The 24,437-nt window shown below is 35.1% G+C and overlaps 1 protein-coding gene across 1 annotated transcript in view; it reads right to left on the bottom strand.

Annotated features, from left to right (window-relative positions):
• CCDC141 (coiled-coil domain containing 141) overlaps positions 1-24,437 on the bottom strand; it is a 56,839-nt gene that overhangs the window by 5,006 nt on the left and 27,396 nt on the right. Inside the window, 14 exon segments of the mRNA XM_036386849.1 lie at positions 2,793-2,965; positions 4,863-5,221; positions 5,223-5,750; positions 9,201-9,299; positions 11,553-11,662; positions 12,897-13,080; positions 14,679-14,873; positions 15,666-15,806; positions 21,099-21,248; positions 22,063-22,242; positions 22,513-22,701; positions 23,291-23,382; positions 23,385-23,415; positions 24,194-24,373. Coding sequence (XP_036242742.1) covers positions 2,793-2,965; positions 4,863-5,221; positions 5,223-5,750; positions 9,201-9,299; positions 11,553-11,662; positions 12,897-13,080; positions 14,679-14,873; positions 15,666-15,806; positions 21,099-21,248; positions 22,063-22,242; positions 22,513-22,701; positions 23,291-23,382; positions 23,385-23,415; positions 24,194-24,373 — 2,611 coding nt within the window.

The raw sequence follows: 24,437 nt of genomic DNA, 5'->3' as shown, positions 1-24,437 counted from the left end.
TGCAGCTCCAGCCACATCTGATTCCATCTTGGTAATGACTCATCTTCCCTCTGCCTACTGACTCAAACCTGCCACCTCACACAGGCTGCTCCTCTTGAAAAATTAAAACAATTAATTCCTTTCCCACTCCAAATGTAGGTACCTTGTGTAAACACGCCTTCACACAACTCCATGTCTTGTAGTCAGGCAATATCTTTCACCTTTTCTTAAAGGGTGTCTTCAGATGGGGAAGGAGGAAGGGAATGGAGGTTAGTTATGTGCCTAATGTCTTTCTTCTAAAGATGGTGGGACTGAGGCTTAAATCTTCTCTATAATGGAGCCATTGGGAAGATGTAAACATTTTGGGGTCTTGACATAAGTATAGGCTCAAAACTGTGACTGCAATGAGGGGAAGTCAGAGCTGTGAACCAAGAAAGAACCAGAACCATACGAAACACCCAGATGTATTCCCTGCTCTACAGAATGGTTAAAAGAAGGAAGAGGTAAAGCATGCATAGTATAAACTATTAAAAAAAACAATGAGAGTGGGAAGCATTATGTTAAGATTATTGCTGCAACAGAATGTTTTTTTCCTTCAAAGAAATACTAGTGCATCATGAGACTACATCACTGTCACTCCTTTTTTTTTTTTTCCTTTTTTTTATATTATCTAACCAGAACACAGCTGGAATTTTCCAGTAATTTTTAAGGACTCATTTGAGTCCTTAAATAAAGGGTATTTAAATCCAGACTGCCAGCACAGCAGTAACCAGTGTTGATTATGTCTTTGTTTACAAAGCAGAACATTAAAACCACAAGATTTTCAGAGTCCTGCTGTGAATCCAGTATCTCTAATCACTCTTTTTGAAATCTTGTTTCTTGCAGCAATTAAAATTGTGGCTGATATCCACCCATTAAAAACTGTGCATTTAAAGCTATTCCTGGATGAAAGTAGATGCAATACCACACTCACAAAATCAACTTTTGTTTACCTAAAATTCACAGAAATGGTCAAATTCTCAGAGGAAATTTTTAACAAACAAACAAACAAAGGTATTATATACTTCTACAATGATTTATTAAGATCTAAGTTGCCATTATTGTGAAATGTAAAATACAGTGCAGGAAAACAGGTGAAATTTATGCCTGAGAAAATTGTTGTGAATCTACATTTTTGGGAGATGACTGAACTTAGAAAGTGGTTCATTAAGGGTAATACCACGTTAGTTAGAACTTACTGTGTTCCCCCATCTGTTCACCACTTCCTCCTCCTGCTAACTCTCATTACTGTGAGGTTATATCATGACAACTTCTCCTTTTTCAAAGTTACAGGAATTTTTTAAACGTTGCAGTCACTAGGCCAAAATATCTGACCCTCTGCAATTACAATATATATTCTTTTCATAGGAGGCTACACGGTAAAAGTTTGCTTTGCTTCATTCCAGCAAATTATGCAAGAGAAAGTAAATATTTCATCTTTAAACATTTTCCATAGCAATTTAATTATAACATGAAAGCTGGTAATCAAAAGATGCAGGAAAAAATCATATAGCTGTTTGTCAACTCTTTTTACTGCATAAATACAACAAATACTGAGGCTGAAGGATATATAAATTAAGTCTTATATTTGAGGATATATAAATTAAGTCTCACACTGGCACAATTACATCACTGTTATGTAATAGTTAAAAAAATTAGAACTTTAATAAAAAATATATTTGTGATTGTCCTTGTCAAGAAGGAAATACAACTGTAGATGAACAAAGTATTGGTTTGGATTTACTGATTTGAAGTTAAAGGATAATAAGGATAATTCTGCTTGACTGACTTTTTTTTTTTTTTTTTAAATTTGAATACACTTTTGGATAGTTCCCCAGTTTGGTTGATTCTGTGTGAAATCAGTGTGTTAAAAATTTTAAATGAGTGCTAATGCTCGCTTCATAAATTATTAACTTTCTTGTCTTATACGGACAATTTAGAGGATTATTAGAAATATTTGTATCTTTAACTTCGTAAGAAGGCAGAGAAAGTATCACAGACATCTATTTAAGCAGAGCGGAATGTTGGAATGTTTCATTTTGTAAACATTTATTCTATTGTTTGCTAGATGCCACTTACACAAATCCTGATGGTTCTGGGTCAGTTCTGTAGCACAATCACAACTCTATTGGAACTACTGCAGCTTTCCTTTGTGGAGAGTGTATGCTGGGCTGAGACAGATCTAAATCTGATCTATGTTAGCTCAATCATGAATGGTATGATACCTTTACTAAAAAGCTTTGTTCTAAAAATATTTTTTTTGTAAGCATACAAGCAAACATGTGGTGAAAATAATACATTCTATGTTTAAAAAAAAAAAGCCAACACCTTTCACATCCCATCCCAAGAGAAGACATATCCCAAAATATACAACAACCTGAGCACTCTACCTGGTGCTATACTGACATTTAAAACCTACAACCATTAAAACTGTTTCTGATGCTTTGGAATGCCTACATTTTTAGAAAGCAATATTCAACCTCAGATTCTAGAAAAATCATTGTAAAGTTTTTATCTCAACATCACTATGAGAAAGTAGAATAAACACAGAATACTGGTAATAAAGAAACAAACAATATATCCATTTGCCATAAAAAGTGGTTTGGTACACATTGTGAAAATGCAGTGTAAGACAATAAATTCAACATGTGATAATTAAGTCCAGTGCAGTCAATGTTGTACTTATTTAGTGAATAGCCAGTACATTAGTGATACACTAATATAGATGACACACAGCATTATCCAGTCTATTCTTGCAATAGGTGGCCTGTTACCTTGCACGTGAAGAATGGCACTTGAGGAGGCAGTGCCGTTCAAATTTTTAGCCCGAGCAACATAGAGGCCAGCATCTTTATCACACACCTTCTGAATGAACAAAGTATGCTTTGTCTCCTTTTGTAAAAGCTTTAAGTGCTCATCTGCAGTCAGTTTCTGGCCCTTCTTGTACCTGAAGCAGAGAGTCAGTTTGCAAGTCAGTTTTATCACTGCACGCCACACAGAACTTTGCAAATTCAGACAATCTCTGTCACACTACAGCCGCAGCAAGAGACAGAGAACTGCTGTATTCTCATTTCTCAGTTTTAAACTTAGTCTGTCAATATGCATGAACAGTTAAACAATGCAAATTACTAGATAATACATTCTTAACAGTAGAAAATTCGGCTCTGAAAATGAGTTTCAACAGACAAGTTACAAGTCTCTCACTGCAGTGTCAGTGAGGTAACAAGGGCCTGGACCCTTGATTTTGCGCTGAGACATTTTTGCTAATAGGTCCTGAGCCAGTCCACACCCAACTCATTAACAGGCTCTAAAGGATCAACAAACTATCTAAACTTGTATCCTCACCAAGAACCTGCCTCCATCCCAGCCCACTTAACATTTACCTAGCTCACATCATCAAACAGGATAGAACAATGCATCAAGAGTTACTTCAGTGAATTGGTGCCATATTCTAACACTTGAGGATCTGTCATAGGGTATTGGTATTGACTCCTGATTTAAAAATGGAAATCAGAGAAAATTCTGGCTCTCCTTGCACCATGATGTTTCAGCGTAGGCTACATTTAACCCAACACAAACATGAAAATATTTTTCCACATGCATATCCAAAGAAATTGCTATACCAGTACAAAATACATGTTATTGGGGAATTTTTAATTAAAAACATTTTTTTTTCCATTTTCATGAATTTCTAATTTGCAAAATTGATCCAGTTGAATGTTATCTTTTTGAAAGACAATATGTCAATACTGTATCTATTTTTGGGCTAAATTAATGTTTTCTTACAATAAAATTAATATCTTGTTTCACCAATAATACTCCTCAGTCTGTACAATACTGGTATTTAAAACAAGGTAACTTTATTGATACCAACAGAGTATAGCACCAAGGTTGCATTGTCCAGTATTCTTCTCAGTGCCACCGAAAAAATTTCAGTTTAACAAAAACGTACAGTTTAATTCTTTAAATGTGTAATAATAATATTAACATAATTTTTTCCAGTAAGAGGCACATTTAGTTTTAATACATGAAAAATAAAGGCCTCCATTTTGAAAGACTAATGGAATAAGTGGAGAAAAGACAAATGAGGTAAAATTCGAGGAATACATGACATAACATATAGAATTATGAAAAAAATCCTGAGATCCTGCCCCTCTTTCAGTCCCTGCTCCCTTTGTCAGGGAATTTTTAGAGTTCAGATGTTTATATTGCATCATCTATATTTCTCACAAATCCAATAATAAAGTAATCTAAGTAGACACATAGCAATTAAGAGAGATATAGACCATGCACACCAATATATGATATAAAAGTGATTCTGATTCTCTTAGTGTAGATATTTAGGTGGTGTTTTTTAACATGTAACCTTAGTTTTGATATCTGAATTTCACAGACGTGTAAATGTGTTCCCATCTACATAGTGACGATATAAATATTTCAGTGTGCATGCAATCTGTGTCTGTCCATACGTAGTGCCCAGAGCCTGGGAAAATGCAGGTGAATTTATTTATAGTAAATGTGAACCATGCAGTTGTTTTAAGAAGGCATTCAACAAGTAGAATGCCATATTCCAGAATAGGAAAACTGAATGATGATTTTGCTTGAAAACACTGGATATGTTTGCAGTACTTTGATACTCTCATTCCTAAAATTTGGTACAGAGAGATTATTTCAAGTTAGTTAATTGTTGAAAACAATTCTGAAGGTGGAAATCATGCAGAGGTGTGGAGTAGAAAGGATACAATCCATTTATTCTAGCCTACAGATTAACTGATTTGGTTAGGAAAGGTTCGTGGTGGCTCGCTACTGGGTCTATTTACTGCTTCTCGTTGCAAGCTACCCACCATGTCAGTGTAGGCTCTGGGAATCCCGTTACTTCTACTTCCAAAGTTACCGGAGAACCTTCCATGACGGTTTTGTTAGACAGAAGCTGGGAGAAGTTAGGCGCCTGTCCAGTTAGGCTGGCCATGCTGTTCTTTTCTGAAGAACTTTTAATCTCTTCTCGGGTAACCATCTGCCTCTGACAGCTTCTGGTGGCGTCTGATTGAAACACGAAACCTGAGAATGCATCGGGCAAAGCATGCAGCCTGTCCTGGGATTTAGTACAGTTATTCAAGGCATGCAAATTTTCTTGTGTTTCTGCCATGCTTTTATGAAGTTCAAGGTGTTGTAAATGTGTTTTGCATGTTTCACTCATCATGCTATCTGACTGGTTTGGCTTTTATAGGGCAGGAAGCAGTGCTAGTTTCAGAAATTCCTTGTGAGCTGCAAGTCAAAGGAGATTCTGCTCTGACTTTTGGACCAGAATCTGTTAAAGAGATACAAAACTTTTGAAAGTGATCTGATGGGCTTTCCATTCTATTATTTGTAGCATCAGCAAAAGCAAAATTTGTTAAGAGGTCAGGTGCTTCCATCAGTTTTACCGTTCTAGTGGTTTTCTGCAAGCTATAGGAACTGACATGCAGACTATGAGAACTACAACAGAACTGCTCTTCTAGCTCTGTTTCAGAATGTAAGAGGTTGGATTCTGGTGTCTCAGAAAGCGGTGGCAATGATATATCATCAGGTGATATACACTCATATTCATCTCCAGAGGGTGTTTCTTCTGCCAGGAATTCAGTCTGTAAACCATCCTCTTTGGCTGAGGATGACAGCTCTGTATCCTGTGAAACAAGATCCTCACCAGCTGGACAGATAACTGAAATATCAGCCAATATATTCCTCTCCTCGAACTGGGAGGGGAAAGAAGAGAAAGGAGAGAAAGGAAAACAAAGAAAGAATTATCATTCAATACATCCCCTTGTCATACAAAATCTAGCAACAATATTCTAATTAAGCTTGATGTATTCTGAGAGGAAGAAAGAAATGGGGCAAAAAACAATGAATCAGAAAATGTTGCAGCAGCTTATTGGAATTTCAAACCGCTCAAAGAGATTCTAGAAAATATTATTATAACTATGTATAAGTATTTATTATAACAGTAACAATAAAACAGAAAGTACCTTTCCATAAACAAAGGGCAACCTGTGGATTTCCTGTAGCTTCTGTTTATATGAGCATTTGCAAGGGAAAGGTGGTGGAGGAGGAGGAGGAGTACGGTGGCCTAATTGCATTTAAAGGGAAAACAGTTATTTAGCAATGAAAATATATTAACAGCCAAGTTGCTGGACTGGTTAAAAAATAAAGCTAGCACCTCCATAGCATTTTATATTTCCTCCTCCTTTTTTTTTTTCTTTTTTTTTTTTTTTTTACTTGCCAGCTGTTAAAAGATCCTCCCAAATATTGAAAGAAAAGCAATGTAAAAATTATGTTAACTTGGAGCCAGGAAAAAAAAGTCCCTCTCATCATGTTTCAAATAGAATTGGGTGAGGCATTTGTGCATTAATTTTAATCACAAAGCATCAAAGTCATCTGCTTTGTTAATTACGTCTCTGCCTCTTGATTTTTGTGTGAATGTAATCACATATTCAGATTGATTTCATTTGTGCAAAGGCTCTCAGAGAAGTTGTGCATAATGTTTCCTTAAGCTACTCTCTCATTGCTGAGTTCTATACACAAATATGTAATCTACTAAGTATTGTTTCTATCACCTATAAACTGCCCCCTCAAATAAATTGGGTGATACACTGAAAGCAATTTCACTGCTTTCCAAAATAGGTCTCTTTAGCAGTATCCAGTACAAGAGAGTGATGGTATATTTGTTTTGGTTTTCTTTTTCCTTTACTGCTCAAACAATCTAACAATTAGTGAAAAAAATTTTGAAACACCCAGAAATAATAGAACCTCATATGTACCCTGGTTATTTAGACATGTTAGTTTTAATATAGATGCTTTCCCACGTTATTACCTTTCTTATTTCAAAGCAATGTGATTCATGCCAGACCTACAAAAAAATGACTGGAAGCAGGTTGGGATTTTACTGTGTCTATTTTACTAAACAATTCAATTCAGGTAAGACAAAGTTTATGTTTTACTATAAAAATGTTTCCCACAAGCATCCCCTGATGAACTCTGACCCCTGAAGAGACGAAAGAAGACACTGGGGAAGAAGCAGTGGAAAAGAATGACAGGTGAACTGTGAGTGAGCAAGCTGCCAGATAGGCTTTGGCAGCATGGGACCAAAAAAGCAGGAGGATCAATGTGCCATGAGAAGGCCTAGCACACTTTTAAGAGGGCTATATTTGAAGCAAATTAATACTGGGAAAGCAGCTTGCAGAAGCACAGACAAAATTAGAGATTGCTGGCCCACTGTTCAAGGCTCTAGTGAGATGAACCTGCTACTTCTTTAAGTGAAGTATGGAGTGTTGAAAAGGGTAGAGGCACCATAGCTGCCACAATCCTCTTATGATATTTGCTGTTTTGCATACCCTTGACTTCTCTCCTTGGCAGCTGAGACTCAGTCTGATGAGGACTGACAAAGCTGTGGCTTAGCAAAATAGAGCTATGGACACCTGCTGAAGAGATTCTCCTGAGGGACGCTCTTTGGAGCAGTCACAAAATTCTGAGTGAAATCTGGGTTCCAAGTCAATGCTGAAGCTCCCACTGACTTGGAGGTAAGAAAATTAATTAGGTTTAATTTTGGCTCATCAGCATATTACAGGACATTTTGTATTGAACTGAAGGAAATTATATTAGTTGAATTTCTACAAAACATCACTGTTTAATATCTTGCAGTATTTGTCTATGTTAGCAGTTTGCAAAATGGAATTTTTAGGTCTCTAAATCTGTTACCAATGGATCCCACCTTTCTAAGGACTTAAACCCACTCCAAATTATCAGACTATTTTACATAGGAAATTATTTACATTTCTGTCCAGGATCCCAAGCCTTCAAAATATTCTTTAAGCTAAAGTAATTAATCTCATAAAATATAGATCTGGCTTTGCTTTGCCTGTATTTCTAAGATTTCATTTATTCAATGATTATTTGGAAACTTTAATATTCTTCTATTGTAAATCCATAAATAAAAGATGTTTGTCAGTTTGGATTTTTGTCATTCTAAATGCTCAGTCTTGTCTTATGTTTTGTGAATTGTCCTCAACATGGATCCTTACTTTGGATTATTTATGATCTCTGATGCAGAGAATCTTGGCAACTGAAATCCAACTTAAGTGTTTTGAGATGAGGCTAAAGATGATTATTTGATGGTAAGTTCTATCATTTCTTCAATATTTTTATACCAATATTACAGCAAGTTATATTTGATGTGATGTCCTATTGAACTACTGACAGCTGCAGTTGCTGTTCCTTCATTGTTTCTCTGTTTCCTGTTATTTACACTGGTTTTAAACTGAATCAATGTGCTTGTTTTGTCAGGTTTTTGGTAACACTGTAAATGAGAATATAATCAAAACTTACCAATGTAACAATAGTCCTCACTTTTGATACACAACGAATTAAAGAGTAGAACTCCCTTGAGAGTACACAGTGATGCCCATCAATCTGATTAAATGTAAATTGATATGAACAACACATACTTGTTTAGTGCCTGTAGGAGACAGAGTATTGCTTCTCTTCTCACCAATGTTTTCTGAATTTGCAAGCAATTCACCCGGTGCCGTCTGAAAGAAAAATGTTTTAAAATCCTGCTTTTTTCCCTGATTAAGATTTTATTAATGCAACAAATAATCATAATTTCTACATTTTTTTAGTTCAAATTCTGAGCTATGTTTCTCTCATAGAATATTATTTATAAATCAAATATTTTCCTAACTTGTATCTAGGCATCATAAGAAGTCTAGGGCTCTGGGAATAGTATCAGCAGTCCCCACTATTACTTCTTATATTCCCTTAAGTTTTATTTTTAAAGGAGAGAGTTCAAGAAGAACTCTTTTTCATGGAGGAATGGTCACAAAGAGAACCTCTACATTAAGAATACTCTGGCAATAGGACCAAAGGAAAATTGATAAAAGATTACAAAAGAAATAGTTTTTAGAAAACAGAATGATATATAAAGTCATGTGAAAAATGATAAAAAATAAAAATTCATAGGGGAGAATATGTGGACTGGATAGGAGGGAAAGGGGCAACTGAAAATAACTGAAAAACAATTGACCAAGTCTACACTGATAACACCCATCCAAATGGAGGCTTTAAGACTGAAAAACAAGAACTCTTTTAATAACAAGAACTCTTTTAAGAAAGAGTTCTTGTTATTAAAAAAACCAATTAATTGAACTAACCTGCTCCTTTTGTTCCACTTCTTTAACAGCCACACATGCTTCTTGACCATTTCTTTCTTCTTTTTTAACAGTAATCAGCTCTTCAGAAAAGTCAACTTTCTGCCATGTGAAGAGAAAATTAAGTAAGTTTATACACAGTAAAAGGTAGGAATTGTTAGCTCTACACTGATTTATGCTCTGTACAACAGAGAAAACACCAAAGTGAAAATCTGTCATCAGCACAGGTGTAAATTGCTTATGGCAAAAAAAAAAATGCAGCAAAACCCAGTTGATTCATTCTTGGACAAGCAATGACAGCATATTGTGAAGCTGACAGGATCTTTTCGGAGGCAAGGGAAACTATAGAAGACTATAATTCTTCAGCATATAAGACTGAAGAATTCCAGAAGCTAATCAAGATTCTGAGGAATATGAACCAACTTATACACAGGCTCAGTAAAGGAGAATAGAGGATTAAGTAACACAGTTATATGAAAAAAAGAGAACAAACAACAATTTCAGAAAAGATATCAGGATTGCAGGAAAACAGTTCTAGGGAGGAAAGAAACATTTGTGAGTGTCTATAATCAAAATTTTTTTAAAGGTGGAAAGGGAAGAATGTGGTCTAAGCATAAAACATAGAAAAAGAAATTTGGACAACCATAATGTATTTTATGAAGACTTGATGAATCCTTAAAAACCTGTTATGGAATCTTCCACAGATTTCAAAGAACGTAATAGTGACACAAGATAAAGAAAGCCAAAAGCTTTATAATTACAGTTTTGTGTCTTCCATATCTTTAGCTGCCCAGCCAAAAGTTACAGTCTTAAACAAGTTTCTTATAAGAAACTGCTGCATTATTAATTTGCTATTCTAGCAATAAACAAGTGAAAATTCCATGAGATCTTTTCAGTCTATTTTTTTTCTTTTAGGAAGAAAAAATAGGTTTAATTTTGTACTTGAAATAAATCAGGTTTTTTTCAGGCATTGAATAGCCATGTAAAATTAGGAAAGATTATGCAATACATTTCCCCTAAATTTGTCATGCCTTAAAAATAACAGGAAGTGAAACTCAATTTATAGTCATGGCATTCCATACAGATGGCACAGACAGTCTGCTGAATTATTTATTCTTCATAAGATACAGACATTGACGGTTGATATATTCTGGAAATGTTCAATAAGAATATTAGTTTTTAAATCTTAGACTACCACATAATGTAAAAAAAACCTTTTCCATTTAAAATACTTGTGGAACTCTATTGTAAAAAAAATTCAATAATTTTGTATAAATTAGTCAAAATAAGGTAGTAAAATTAGTTTGAAATTCCACTTGACTTGAAAAGATCATACAACATTTCTGTAGAAAAGATGAAAGGTTCAAGCCCTCTTCTGACAGAACCTGGGACTAACTGTCCTGCACACAATAGTGTTAAAGAAATACACGAATGGGGAGGAGAATGGGCATTTATGTTGAAGTTGCTATATGGTCACAGTCCAAGACAAAGCCTTCTTCCCATTCACCTGATGACCTTTGGCATTCATTCATATTTTTGGCATCTCTTACTCCTTTAAAGCGTATAAATGGATACTTTGAGTGTTTGTCAATTTTATAGTATAATTCCATCAAAGAAAAGTGAAGCAACATGCACTTTGTACCAACAAAAGCAGGATATTTAAGCTTATCTTATTTCTTCCACCTTCACAGAAGAATTAACTTGTCAGCTGCTGCTGCATGAAGGAGATTTTTTAGGTATTACTTTGAGAATGAAGGGGGGGTGGAGTAGACAGTCTTAATTATCTACCCCATCACCAGTCTTCCATAATTCCTCCTCAGTTAATGTTACATTTAAATACATCCACAGCAGTTTATCAGAACATGAAACTAAAAATGCTGCTCTCATAAATATTTATGTAAAAGCAAAGCTTTTCTATCTCAAATGACTTTGGCTTTAACACAATTTGTTTTTCAGGATGTCTTTTCCAAGAGGGAGCCAAGTGAGGGTGGTTGGCATTTTGTAGCTCTGCAGTTACCTATCTTACAATATCAAAGGAAGAAGTATGAAAAAAAAAGTATTTGTCTAGATAGTCAAATAAAATGTAACATTTTCTCTTAAAGGTTTCTTGAAAGGAGTAACTGTTCTGAAAGAAGCAAAGGAAAAGAAGCTCAGAAGAAATATTTAGTGTCCAAACAAGTAGCACGTCATTGATTCATTACAGTAATTACCTAACGTAACAGAAAACTGAACAACTAAGAAGTAATTGATGCTACCATAGATGATCCTCACTAAAAGCACTGATTCAGACCAAGATTTACCAAGCATGATAAATCGACACAGATGCAATACATTCTCCAGTTTAAAAAACCATACCTTTATCTCCTTAAGTTCTCTCAGAGATCTGCACAACCCATCAACGGAATTCATGATTTCTTCATACTTTGATACGGTTTTTTCTACATACTTCTTTCCTTCTTCAATCCCTACAAAGACAAAACATCATGAAAGTAGAACAGAATGCCTCAAACAGACCTGCAAAAATCCGTGTAGTTTGTTACCCCAAGGGACTACAATAAACACATTTTTCTGTGTTTTGTTTTGCTGGAGGAATTCTGTCATTCCTAGTAATGTGCTTTCCCAGCTCATACTAGCTTACTTGAGATGCGTCCTCATAGTTTCTGCAGGTCTTCTCTCTGGTTAGTAATACTGCTTTAAAAGATGCTGACCTCATACATTGTCCCCTGAATTCATTGCTACATTATACATCTAGGAGGCACTTAGATCCCTGTGATAAGAAATACAAAAGAAAGGCTCAATGGAAAAGGTTTTTCCCATGTAATGACTTAAAGGGCACTGAGCAACTTCTTTCTCCTACTCTTCCTAATCAGCTGTTGTCAAAAATCTGTTCTGTCATCTCCTTTCCTGCAGATAGGAATGTTTAAAATACTGAGAAGGCTTAAAAAAAAAAAAAAAGAGAGAGAGAAGAGAAAAGAAATAATCTACTCTCTAAATATTCTTTCCACTAAATTAAGAGGAATTTAAAAGGCCACTTTGGCTGCTGAAATATTTTTAGCTTTACTACTTGAATTGATAGGCTACACAAAATCCCGTGTTTGGATTGTCACATTATCTTTGGAAAAATTAACTTTAAAAAGTATATAAAAATAACAAGTGGGACAAAAAAAGGCAAAATACGAAATTTTTTGACTTGCAATTTTTTTGGTCAACAATGTTCCAAATCAATACAATTGCAAATACAGTATCTAAATAGCAGTCTACATAATTTGCTAATAAAAATTTGACAATCAAATCCTACCAGTTATTTACAGTTATAATGTAAAAAATTAATTCAGCACTGAGATATAGCATTATAATATCCTCTGGCTTCAAAGGCTTGCCTGTTATGAGAGAGCTTAAGCCATGAAATCTTAACTCAAAGCTCATGAATATTGCAAGGACATTTTGATTTCAAGGTGAACTCAGGCTGTATACAGAAAACCAAGTACATACCAGACTGGAAGAGTAGTTTCATATCTTTACTTTTTGTAAATATTGGTTCTGAAATCCTTCACCTCTTCCAATCAATACTTTAAAACATTTAGTTTTTTTAAAATTCATTGGATTTTCATCTTAAATGAACAAAACTAGGAGTTTGCTTACTTCCACCTCAAGTTACTGCATTTTGTCCCCACAGTACATTACCAGATATCTCCTCACCGTATAACCGTCTAGCAAGGTCCATAATCTGCTGAATTTTTTCTTCTTGTTCAGGCACTGCAGGTTCAATAAACTTATTGAATTGCTTATAGAGAGTCTCTATTGCTTCTCTTGTTTTGCATTCTGCAGAGTAGTTGCCAACTCTAATCACTGTTGCGCTCACATCTTCAAACCAAAATTGACACTGAGGGATAAAAAAACTGCATTACAATGAATTACTATGAATGAATCTGCAGTTCAAGCTGTTGAAGAATAGACTGGATTATTCTTAGACTTTCCTTAATCAGTGGCATACAGTATATCTTAAATATTCTGACTTAAATTTAACCTGAGAAACATTTGTTCATTACTAATGGTGCTTCAAGCATTAATGGCTGTTAAATTTTCATTAAGTACTATGCCCACGCTCATCTTACAAGTGTGGTGAGGTTATTATTTGATGGTTCTGCAAAAACATGTTTTGTTTCTGAGCTCTTTCCACCTTGTATATCAATTGGCTAATTTCAAAATCTTCATGTTATGGCTTCAGTTGGCCTCAGTTATAGCTGTGTAAGGGCAGAACGGTTCTTTAAATTTAACATTCAAGCAGACAGGCTTTTTGGTCTCAGCAACCACTAAACTCACCAGGAATCTTTCTACTGACAAGAATGGGCTTTAGAACATCCCCATAATAAACATCTTTGGTTAACAATACTCAGAACAGAACACAATCTGGTGTTCACTCAGAATCACCAGTATTGCATCATTACAGGAAGTGGCAAAAAATCACCATTTCTAGCCACTGTTGAAATCAGCATTTAAGACTGTGCCTATTTGCTGAAAGAAAAGTTTTGAGTAAAAGGTGATACTTTACACTCAGTTAAATTTTTTTTTAAAAAGGCAGTCTTAAATTTTAGCTTTAGGAAATAATTTATTTCTTTTTGAGTAAGTGGGGAATTTGAAAATGTAAATATTCAACAAATATTAACAAATTGTTTGGCTAATGGTATATGTAAGAACACACTGATGAGGTCACTGGACACTGAACACATCTCTTAAACAAAACTTTAGTCCTGTGATTCATCATTAAGGGAATTTGTCATGCACTTAGATCCCTTTGGAGATAAGAACAATGTTATTCCTAAAAGTAAACAGCGATGACCAGAATGAGCTTGTCCCATGGCAAGAGCACCAATGCAAAACAGCAAGAGGGAAAATACTGTTACAATACTGTCACAAACTTTTTTTCTTTTAAAAAAGACAGCGCATGAGACAGTCCTCAGACACATTAAAATAAAGTTATGGAAGTATCCAATAAGAAAGACTGCAGTTCAGAAAAAAAAAAAATAGTTTACTAAAAAAGTTAGTTTATTAAAAAAAATTCTTTTAGTAAGGAACTGAGTATTTTACATTTCAGTTCCATCATTACATAAACCACGGTGGGTACTGTGATAACCTGCCTCTCACAATTTGACCGCTACCAAAGAGGACTTTGTGGCACTTTCTGTGCTGCCTCGGAGCTTACTTAGGGAAAATGAGCTCCTAAGTATGATCACAGACTTGCTGAATGGCTGTGGAAGTCATATGGTCATATGGAGGTGATGACCCCAGCTGCATGAATGTGGTCACACTGCACATTTATTTCCCCCTTTCACTGCAAATTTAGAAAGAAAGAAAAAAAATTTTAACAATTGATTACTTTTGGAAAGTACAGATTAACCTTGAGAGAGTTAAAGCACTTTTATCTGTCCCTGTCCTGGATCATTATTACAGCCACAGTGGGGATGTCAGGTTTACTAGTACCTCTTTCATCATCTGCTGCAGATGCTCCATCAGATCCAGATTTTGCTTGTAATCTTGCACAACCATGCTAAAATCATTCAGCTGTTTTTGTAAGTCACTGATTGAGCCCAAGAGAACTTGAACTTTAGCCTTAGGTTCATTTGCAAAAGGATCAATTACTCTCTTCTCTAAATTATCCATCTTCTTTTTAAGAATCTGTTTAAAAGACAGATAGCAATGTTAAATACCAACAAAATGTTTCTATTTTTAGAAATTTAATACAAAAAAGCAGGAGAAAACCATACAAACATACTTCTTGTCCTATGTTTTAAAAATACAAGCTTCTCTTTCAAAAATCAAAGGAACCTGGAGAGCCTTTGCAAAACTGATTAAAATTGATATAAATTATATTTATTAAAGGTATAATTGAGCTAGCTTTTTTCAGCTTAAAAATAAACAAATATCTGCAGTAATAAAACATGGTCATGCATGACTTGCAACTAAAAAGACCATTGAAGGAAAAGTTTCTGGGGAATGCAAAAAATGGGTGAGGCTATCAGGGTTCTAAGGTGCAAAGGATCATGATCAACTCCAGGCAATGAATATAGCCAAAGGCTCTGAGGAAAGAAGTTCATCTTTTACATGATGAATTCAGAAAGACAAGAGAGTAGCTTGATGCAAGACATGATTATTTTGGGTTCCTTTAAGGAGAAGAAAGGCTAGGTCACACAATAGATGCAAGAAGAATAAAAGATTAAACAGAAAAATAATGGTGATTAAAGGAGTGAAGTCAAGAACTAACATCATTTCACAGAAGTAAATGGCAGAATAACAGGAATAGAATAGTGAAAAATGTCTCAGTCAATGACAGACAGGGAGGATATAATGAGAAAAGTAAGAGGGAAGTGCACAATAAATTTTGTGATGCCCTGATTTCCTGTGATGTGCTTAGCATAGGCCAAGTAACTGAACTGGTGAAGCGTTTACTAAGCCTGGATTTTCTGTTACCTGTAGCTTCTCTGCATATGTATCAACTTGCTGAATCTGTACTTTAAGTACTTTCATATTTCGAGCTTTTTCAGTTTTCTTCATATAGTTAAACTTCAAATTGTTGAATTTCTTTTTGAGATCCTTAAATGACTCTCTGAGCTGCAACAGTGTAAACATATTTGTTAGTTAAAAAAAAAGAAGTAAGCGCACATCAATTTAAGTTTTTTCAAGAGCTGTTTAATGGACAATTTAAGCACTGAAAATTTAATGCAGAAGTTAGTAATACTATGCCATCTCAAAGCATCCTTAAGTCGTCAGAATTTCTTTACAGTAATAGAAACTCATAATCTTGCTAAATCAATGTTTTTGCATTCTGAATGAAAAGTGTTTCCAGAATAACTGAGGCAAAAAAAGCATTGGAACAAGGGATGAAATTATTGCTCAGACAATCTATGTAAAAATCCTTTCCAGGAGCCTCCACTGCTTTTAATTAGAGGTAGATGCCCTTCACATACTTTAGTCCATTTAGTAGAAATGGTAGCCAAGTAAGTGTCCCATTTCTCATTCCTTTTTCAAAAGTCCTGCTTCTGAAAAAAAGTTATACATGGGCTTAATTTATACACTGTGCAAGTCCAAACATCTTAGTACAATTACTCACAGCATACAAAGAGGAGTACATCTCTTTGCAGGATCAAGATGCAGGTTGTATGACCACCTGACTTGCAAACAACTGTGCTCTGAGTATGGCAGCAGGGACATCCTGGCTGGCAGATACAGAAAGCCTCACCTAGCTACTGCTAGATGTCCTGGGTGAGGATACTTCTGCCAGTCAGCACTGACTTGTGCAACAAGCCCAACATTAGGGAAAATTATTCTGACAATAATATAAATTAAAATTAACTAGTAGGTCCAAATACGAAGTATCCATGCCTTTTCAAGACTTTTCAGATGAACTCATACCAGCTACCTACTATTAAATCTAGTTATATTAAATTTGTTCTAAACCTCTTTTTTTAATTAGATGGAATATAGCTACACTTTCTTTAACCTACAGAAAAAATCAAAGTGCTGGAATGATAGGAACTGCACTGATGAAGCTCTAGAAAGCTGCAATTTCATTTACACACATATGGCTCAGACACATTGCCAATTTACCAGAAAGAGTTTAATACATATCAAAAAGAAGAACCATCTATGATGAACAGAATTTTAAACCCAGTGTTTGTTTACCATGGAAACTAACTATAATATAGGGTTGTTATATTCTTTATCTTTTGTTTTCGAGTGACAATTATGTTTCCTTTAATATTGTCTTACAAGTAGGCCTTTAATAAACCATGTTATTTTTTTCATTAAAAACTTTATATAAAAAAGTATATCAAAACTGTTTAGATAAACATTTAAAGGCTTATGAAATTTTTAGCATAGTTTTCCTAATATTTTTTCTGCCCAAGCTATGCAACTTCCAGTTTTATTTACAACTTTAAAAACTCCTTTCAGCTATTCCTGTTACATTTAAATTTCTTTAAGCAAGAGATACAAGAATCAGACAACTATAAAACCTGCTTAAAATCAGTGATATTTTAATTACCTTGCAATTCCCTGATAAAATTTTCAAATTCCATGTAATTAATTCATAAATTTTGAAATAAAAGAATATTAAAATGACCAAAATATTGATTTTAAGAATTTCAGGTCCTATAGGTAGATAATATTTTGCTTTCAGGATAATGTATAATAACAATAAATAAATTATGTAAAAGTACATTTATTTAAAGCCACTGATATGAAGAAATGCAGAAATTCTATTGCTTTATGATCTGTTACTCAAATGAGTAACAGACTCACAAATGAAATTAGTGTTAACAAGTTCAGGTCATATCCACAATTGGATATCTAAATATGTATTTGAGGCTTTTTTAATATTAAAAAATCCTACAGACTTCACCCTGCACCCCCTCCTCCTTCATGCCAAAGAATCCAGGGAGTAGTGAAGGCTTATTTTGCAGCCACTGTTATTGGAACAGCTAACAATCAATCATTATTATTATTATTATATACTAATGTTAATCCATCAAGGGATAAATGTTTCATTTTCATTTCATCTAGTGGGATGTTGCCACATTATTTCAGCAGTGAATAAACAGATGGTGCTCACTCAGTGTAATGGAAAGAAAGGGAATTCTATCACTGGCCCTGTGATCTCCAATTAGTTTAAGCTCTTTATCTCGCCTAAGTATGGAGAATAATAAAGTCTATCTAAAAGCCCTCTGTTAATATAATCACTTCTGCAGAACAATATCTTTTTATTCAGAAGACAAGAGTCTTATTTGCTGCTTCAAGTTTGTGGGAAAGAAAAGATGAACAAGAGTTTATTTTAGTTTGTTTCACTGGCTTGTGCACATACAGAATAGCAGTGATAATATAAGGCCAGAGGCTCTCCTCATAGCAGTATGTGAAATTAGATCTCCTTGTTTCAGATATGATGGCTTGTGTGTCAAAGGTCTGCAGCTGTTGTCACTCTTCTCTTTTAGCCTCAGTGGAAAAACCAGATTCAGCTCTGACTTGTGCATCCGACTGCATTTTCACTGCTCCTATCATCATCAGCAATTGTACCACGAGCACTGTGGGGCTTCCAATTTTTCAAAATCTAAATCTGTCTCAGTTTTGCAAGATTAAATGAGAAATACTGAAGGGACTATGCATCCAAATATGCTTCAGTGACTTCAGCCCACTGCTTTAATGGAACTTTGTACCTTTTCTATTGTGTCATAGTCTTTAGTCAAGCAGCTGTTCCTAACTATAGTTGCCCTGTCATGGGTGGAGAATGGTAGTGGAGGAGAGGGGTTTAAGTACCACTTGTTTCAATTTATCACAGGACCACAAAATAAATAGAAAAATCAAGTTATAAAATGCTTTAAACATTTTTTGTTAACAGCGCCATTCCAGTAAATGCTTTGATTGCTGTCTGAGCCACTCTAGAAGAAATTTCAATGTTAATCCCTCATCTTTCCCTTTCTATTCATGTACAAACTTTTCGTAGCATCAATAATCAAAACACCCCAAGAAGCAGGTTGCTGAAAACAGATTTTCAGTCACAAAGATTAAAAAACAGTAAAAAAAAAGGGGAAAAAAAAAATCTGTTCAAGTCATTAATGACTACTTGATTCCTGGGGCAACAATCAGAATAAATTACAAAATGAGAAATGAGGCTACATATCAGTTCCTACTGACCTGTGAATAAAGATAGCTCATTACCATTTATGGTTAAAACCCATATTTCCACTCATATCTTTCCATAAGCATGCAAATAATGATATGGTGAAAAAGAAATGAGATGACTGGGAAGAGCTGTGAAACTGCATCAGGGTCTGTTGCTCTTTGGTTCACAAGTTTTACGTGGACATGCATAAATGTTATTTTTAAAGTGATCACCTAAGAGGAGGCTTTTTCATTGCAAAAGCTACCATGGGTGATGAACAGTGTCACTCAGAATCCCCTGACAGACCCAGTGCAGCATTCCTATATCCAGTATATCAGTGTACCCAAGGCTGAGCTCACAAATGACTGCAGTGCAACACAGTGGAGGTGCAGCTCTTCAGAGGCTGCTGCCCAAACTTCCTCGTGAAAAAGAAGCCCCAGCTGGCAAATACAGATCCCAAAGATGAGCTTTCCTCATCCTTCCCAAAGATGTTGAGGATATATACACTTATTTTTGCCTTTTCAAATTATCTTAGAGAAGGCACAGAAAAGGCATACATTTTACTCTTGTCTCCTCCAAGGCTATTTAAAACTCATGCTATATATTCTTATATATTCTATAAACTTCAGTATTTGTTTCCTTGTTTCTTATAGAAGCACCAACACCTTACAAACACAGGGAACTTGCTATGTCCTCTAAGGATCTCTTCAAACACCACTTAGTCCTAAGCCCTAATTCACAGGCTGTATTTACACACTTAAATTAATCACATCAAACATAAATTAGTGTAAGTATTTACAGCAGAATCCCAAATATTTTCAGTCAGCTTTAAAGTTTGCTCTGTAAACTGGTAAATTACTACTAAATTATCTGGTTAGCTGTTTACTATGTGACAGCCATGAACAGCTGCTACTTGATGCTGGCACATGAAATATTTATTTGCTTAGATACAGTAAATAGTAAATAAATTGTTAGTTTAGACAAGTCTAGCAATATTCATATTAGCATACTAGCAATATTCAATTCCTGATGAAAAAATTGACAGAATTTAAAATAACAAAGATAATACTCATAAATAATAGTCCTGAAGTAGTCTTGTGTCTGATTTCTTGTCCCTAAACAGAATTAGTTAGAAATACTTAATGGGAAAAAAAAAAAAAAAAACAACAAAAGAAGAAAATGGCAGTATATTAATGCATATACAGGAACATTAGCCAAATATTTGTTTAGGAAATACCTTCATCTTCTACGCTAACCTATAATACAAAGGGAACATAAAGAAAAAGGTATCCACATTCCAAATTAGTATATTTCAGTTAATTCATGCACAAGATTTAATTAGATTTGGGGATGACAGATTTTAACTTAACCAATAAGAATATATAACCTTCAGTGTCCTGTATTTTTATTACATATGCTTCATGCTACAGGGAACATTAATGTGAAAATTCTTCCAGCTCACAATCCACCTTCTGTACTTCACAGATGCAAGGAAGTACAAGAGGAGTACAATCTACAGAACATCAAGTATAGAGCCCATCAGCCTCTTATTTTAATGTATCAGTCTGCGAAAGTTAGTTCTTTGAAATATTTTTTCCTAAATTAATTTTTTTAGAGACATCTAATGAATGTAGCTGTCTAATTTGTAAATTCATTTGTGTTTGGCCTACCAAGATATTATGTTGATAGTCATATTACCTGAGTAATCATTCCTAACCTAAGTTCCATAATGCTAATTCTAATCTCTTGGGCCAATGAACATTTCCTTTCCTCCTAGCAGTTTTTCAAGTGTATCTTTTGTTTCTGAAAAAATGTTAGTACTAGATTATTCTGAACTTTTCATTGAAACACTGGAAGTTCTTTCCGATGTCCTGACAACCGCAACATGTACAAATTCTACTTTTGTTTGAAATTTTAGCTTCGCAAGAAAAAGTTATAAAGACTTGTGTTTCAGATGAAGCTGACTGAGCTGAAAGCTAAAGAAAATGTAGCTGCTCTATTTCCAGTCCTCTTGGTGCAGTGAAAGCATTTTACTGCCAGCCCAACAGCTTGACAGAATCCTGAGCAGCAGAGCCATGAACCACAGATTACTGTTGCTGCTGTGTAGATCCAAAGTTGCTGCTAAAATGAAAGTCAGTTTTTCTGTATGCATATGAAACTTTTAGGGGAATGGTAAACAGTAATGTATATTATAGAACACAATAGCTCTTTTAGCAGTCACTCAATGAGTTGGGATTCATCTCATTTACCTCATTTATATCCTCTTGAGTGGTGCAGTGTTGAAAATACTGTGACAGTTCTTCCTCATACTTTTCAGCTCTGGAGATCCAGTTTATGCTATCACACTCAAATCTAGCAAGTTCTTGCTTCAGGTTCTTTACAGAAACATTCAAGCAATTCTAACGAGGAAAGAGAGAAACAAATTTATCAGTCTCAGGAAATGTATTAATTTAACCAATCTAAAATGAAAATCATTGAGGCAGAACACACACAGCCAGCCACAATGGGCTAGAGTAAACTATTGGACCTCCACTGCAAGGAGAGCAAGGACATAGCAGTTTCAGTCACTCATAGTCTGGGGAGTAGTTTTGGGTCAAAGTCACAACCTAAACTTTGTGTCTTCTCTGAGCAAAGAGGGAATGACCCCCTCCAGTCCTTTGCCACCTGGAGAATAGCTCCTTTCTGCCATCCATCAGTTTATGTTGTCTGAAGAGCAGACTGCCAATATAAATGATCTAGCCAAATCATAGGAAAAGCCTTGCTTTCTTAGTAAGTGAATGAATACAGGGCAATGAAAATTCTTCCCTGAATAAATAATTCCTTTCTAAAATGATATCCAACCTCTCATGCAAATCAGTCTTGAATCCATTGATAAGGTAACACTGTTACTACATTTTCTCTTTTGCTCTTATGTTATCCTTTCTTTACAGGAGAATAAATCTACAAAGCAACCTTTTCAAAATAGCAGGATTGTAATACAGAGATTCAAGAAATTGCCATCAGGGCCTTGAACTTCACAAAACATACTAAAGTAAATTATGGCTTGTGGTTTTTTTTCCAAATAATGATATTTTAAGATTAACTTCCCTAAGGCTCTCTCTGCATTTTTCTCAGAGTAGTAATACATATTTGCACATCTAAAGTTTAGCCAGATGAGTCCAATAATCTTTCATATTTATCCTTGATTTCATAAATCATTCTGCTTATACTCACAGGCTGCTGCACTGCAGACAAGATATCCACTCCCTGGGTAATAAGTAGAGTATATAGCTGTCTAATATGTGCATGTTTCTCCTGAGAATTCACAAGGTAGGCTTTAGCCTGGTGCACATTTTCAGGGTCCCCATATATTTCAGGAATATCCAGTTCTCCTAATTTTGATAGACATTCCAGCTGAAATATACAAAAACCAAAAATCAATGTCTGTTTAAAATAACTTAAATTTTTTTCCTTACCCTTGAGTTTAAGCAATTAAAATTGGTTTCAGATCTGAGTTTTCAATTCAACCACTTCATGCAGTTTTAGATCAAAGATTTTAATTCTGATCACCAGGCAGATTTATCTTATTTCTCTGGTGAAAAGGAAAGAAAAGTAACAGGAACCAAAAGCAAAGAGAGTTTAACTACAATGGGAAGAATGTATGTTTTAAAATGTTATACTCACTTCTTTTTTAATGTGATGGAATTTGACTGTCTTGCTGAAAATCTCATCGTATTCTATCATTGCATCCTTTACTGCTTGGTGGAAATGAATAAGCTCACTTATTCTCTCAGAATTCTCTTTCACAGGAAATCCTTTCTGGCTTGGTAATTCCAATAATTTGATCAGGTACTCAAGCTCAGCATTCAGTTGCTAACAAAAATCAGAGAAGTTACTCAATTTGCACAAACACTGCAATTTTTCCTTTACATTTAATTAAATAACCATCTAACAATGGTCAATTGCCTTGGGGAGAAGTCAATGCCCTGCACTTCAAAACACTACATTCTGTACTTTTTGGTACTCACAAATCTCAGCTATCACCCAGCTTTGCATGAGAACAAGTAAACATAATTAAAGGGCAGTGGCAGAGTGAATTGCTCAAACGCAGAGAAAGTATTCACAGGAGGTAGAAAGGCCACTATGATGTACCTCAGCCTCTGACCTGCTCTGAATTCAAAAGCTTGGAGCTGATGCTCTTCTTGTACTTCCACCACCCCAGTGCTTGTGTGTCCCTTGAATACACAACTAACACAGCACAAGACATTATCTGAACACTGAAGGAAAATCTCTTTGTCCCTACATTATAAACACACACAAACACTTCCTCCTGGAAAACTGTTGTAAAACATGAAACGCTTCAAACCCAGACAGAGTGTCTGGCATCAATGAGGATATGGATCTTCATGGGAACAAAAAGAGATTTTGATGTACTCTTCACTCCACTAGCTTGGTTTCTCACCTCATAGTGTGGTTTCATTTGGTTCAGCTTTTTCTGTAGTTCCAAAACAATTAAAAGGTCACTTCCAAGGTCAACTGGTACTGCAAGCTGAGGGCCTCTTGAAGAATCTCTAATCCACGGGTAGTCTAGAAGAGAATCAAGAAGTTGAGCACTTCTAACTGCAATAAATTAAAAAAAAAAACCCCAAAATTTAAAGTCACAGCTATATTTGTAACAAAACCTTCCTCAAACCAGGCACCCAAATGCTGTCAGTAAAGCCTCTCTGTTGCAAACCTTCTGAGTGACATGGGTGATAAGGTATCTTAAAGACAGCATGAAAAAGTGACTCAGACGCCAGGACTGCAGGACCACAGACACAGGATTTCTGAGATAAGAGATGTGCTGGTGTACTGCTGAGTTGCACTAGAGATACAGCAGCTACAAGCCTAGCTGGTGTTTCTGGTTCTGCTACTAGCCCAGCTAGGGTTTCTTTTAAGGAACACTGCACATCCTGTGCCAAGAAGGTTTCAATCCTCTTTCTGCATGAACCTTGTTGGACTTCAGTTTAGTAACAGTAAGGACACAGTTTGGTGTAGCAGCTCTCTCTCTCAAAAAATGGTGCTTTTAAAAAGAATAAAAATATCACTGCTGGTAAAGCATTGATTAAACTCCATTAAAACTTAGAATTGGAATGGAGACTTAGATTTCTATGGATTTGAGGTAGAGAAAAAAAAATCAAAAACATTTCATGGTTCCTGCTGACTGACTGACAACAGAGAACAGACTGTGAACAACAATCATATCTTACTGATCATCACTCTTTATAAATGATACCTATAATAGTTGATGGGAGAGCCACAGACAAGCTAATAACAGTCTAGAAATATTTGCCACAGTTGCTTTCTTGCTAGCTATTTTACTTACGATTTTTAGTTGTTCTTTAAATATCTGGCACTGTTGCTTGATGGGTTTTATTTGAGTAATTTTAAAATTCCAGATTGCCCAAAGATCAGTCAGCTCTTTCCTTTCTTTATTCAGGTTAATAATGATATCTTCTGTTACTTTTATTGATTTTTCTACTTCTAATATTAACCTCTCATTTACCTGGCAAACAAACAGACACATTTTTTCCACACATATTTTTATAACATACAATTGAAACCTCATA

This window comes from Molothrus ater, chromosome 7 (assembly GCF_012460135.2).
Source record: "Molothrus ater isolate BHLD 08-10-18 breed brown headed cowbird chromosome 7, BPBGC_Mater_1.1, whole genome shotgun sequence".
Lineage (NCBI taxonomy): Eukaryota > Metazoa > Chordata > Aves > Passeriformes > Icteridae > Molothrus > Molothrus ater.
The sequence above is the reverse complement of the archived record's forward strand: the minus strand, read 5'-3'. Positions and strand labels throughout refer to the sequence as shown.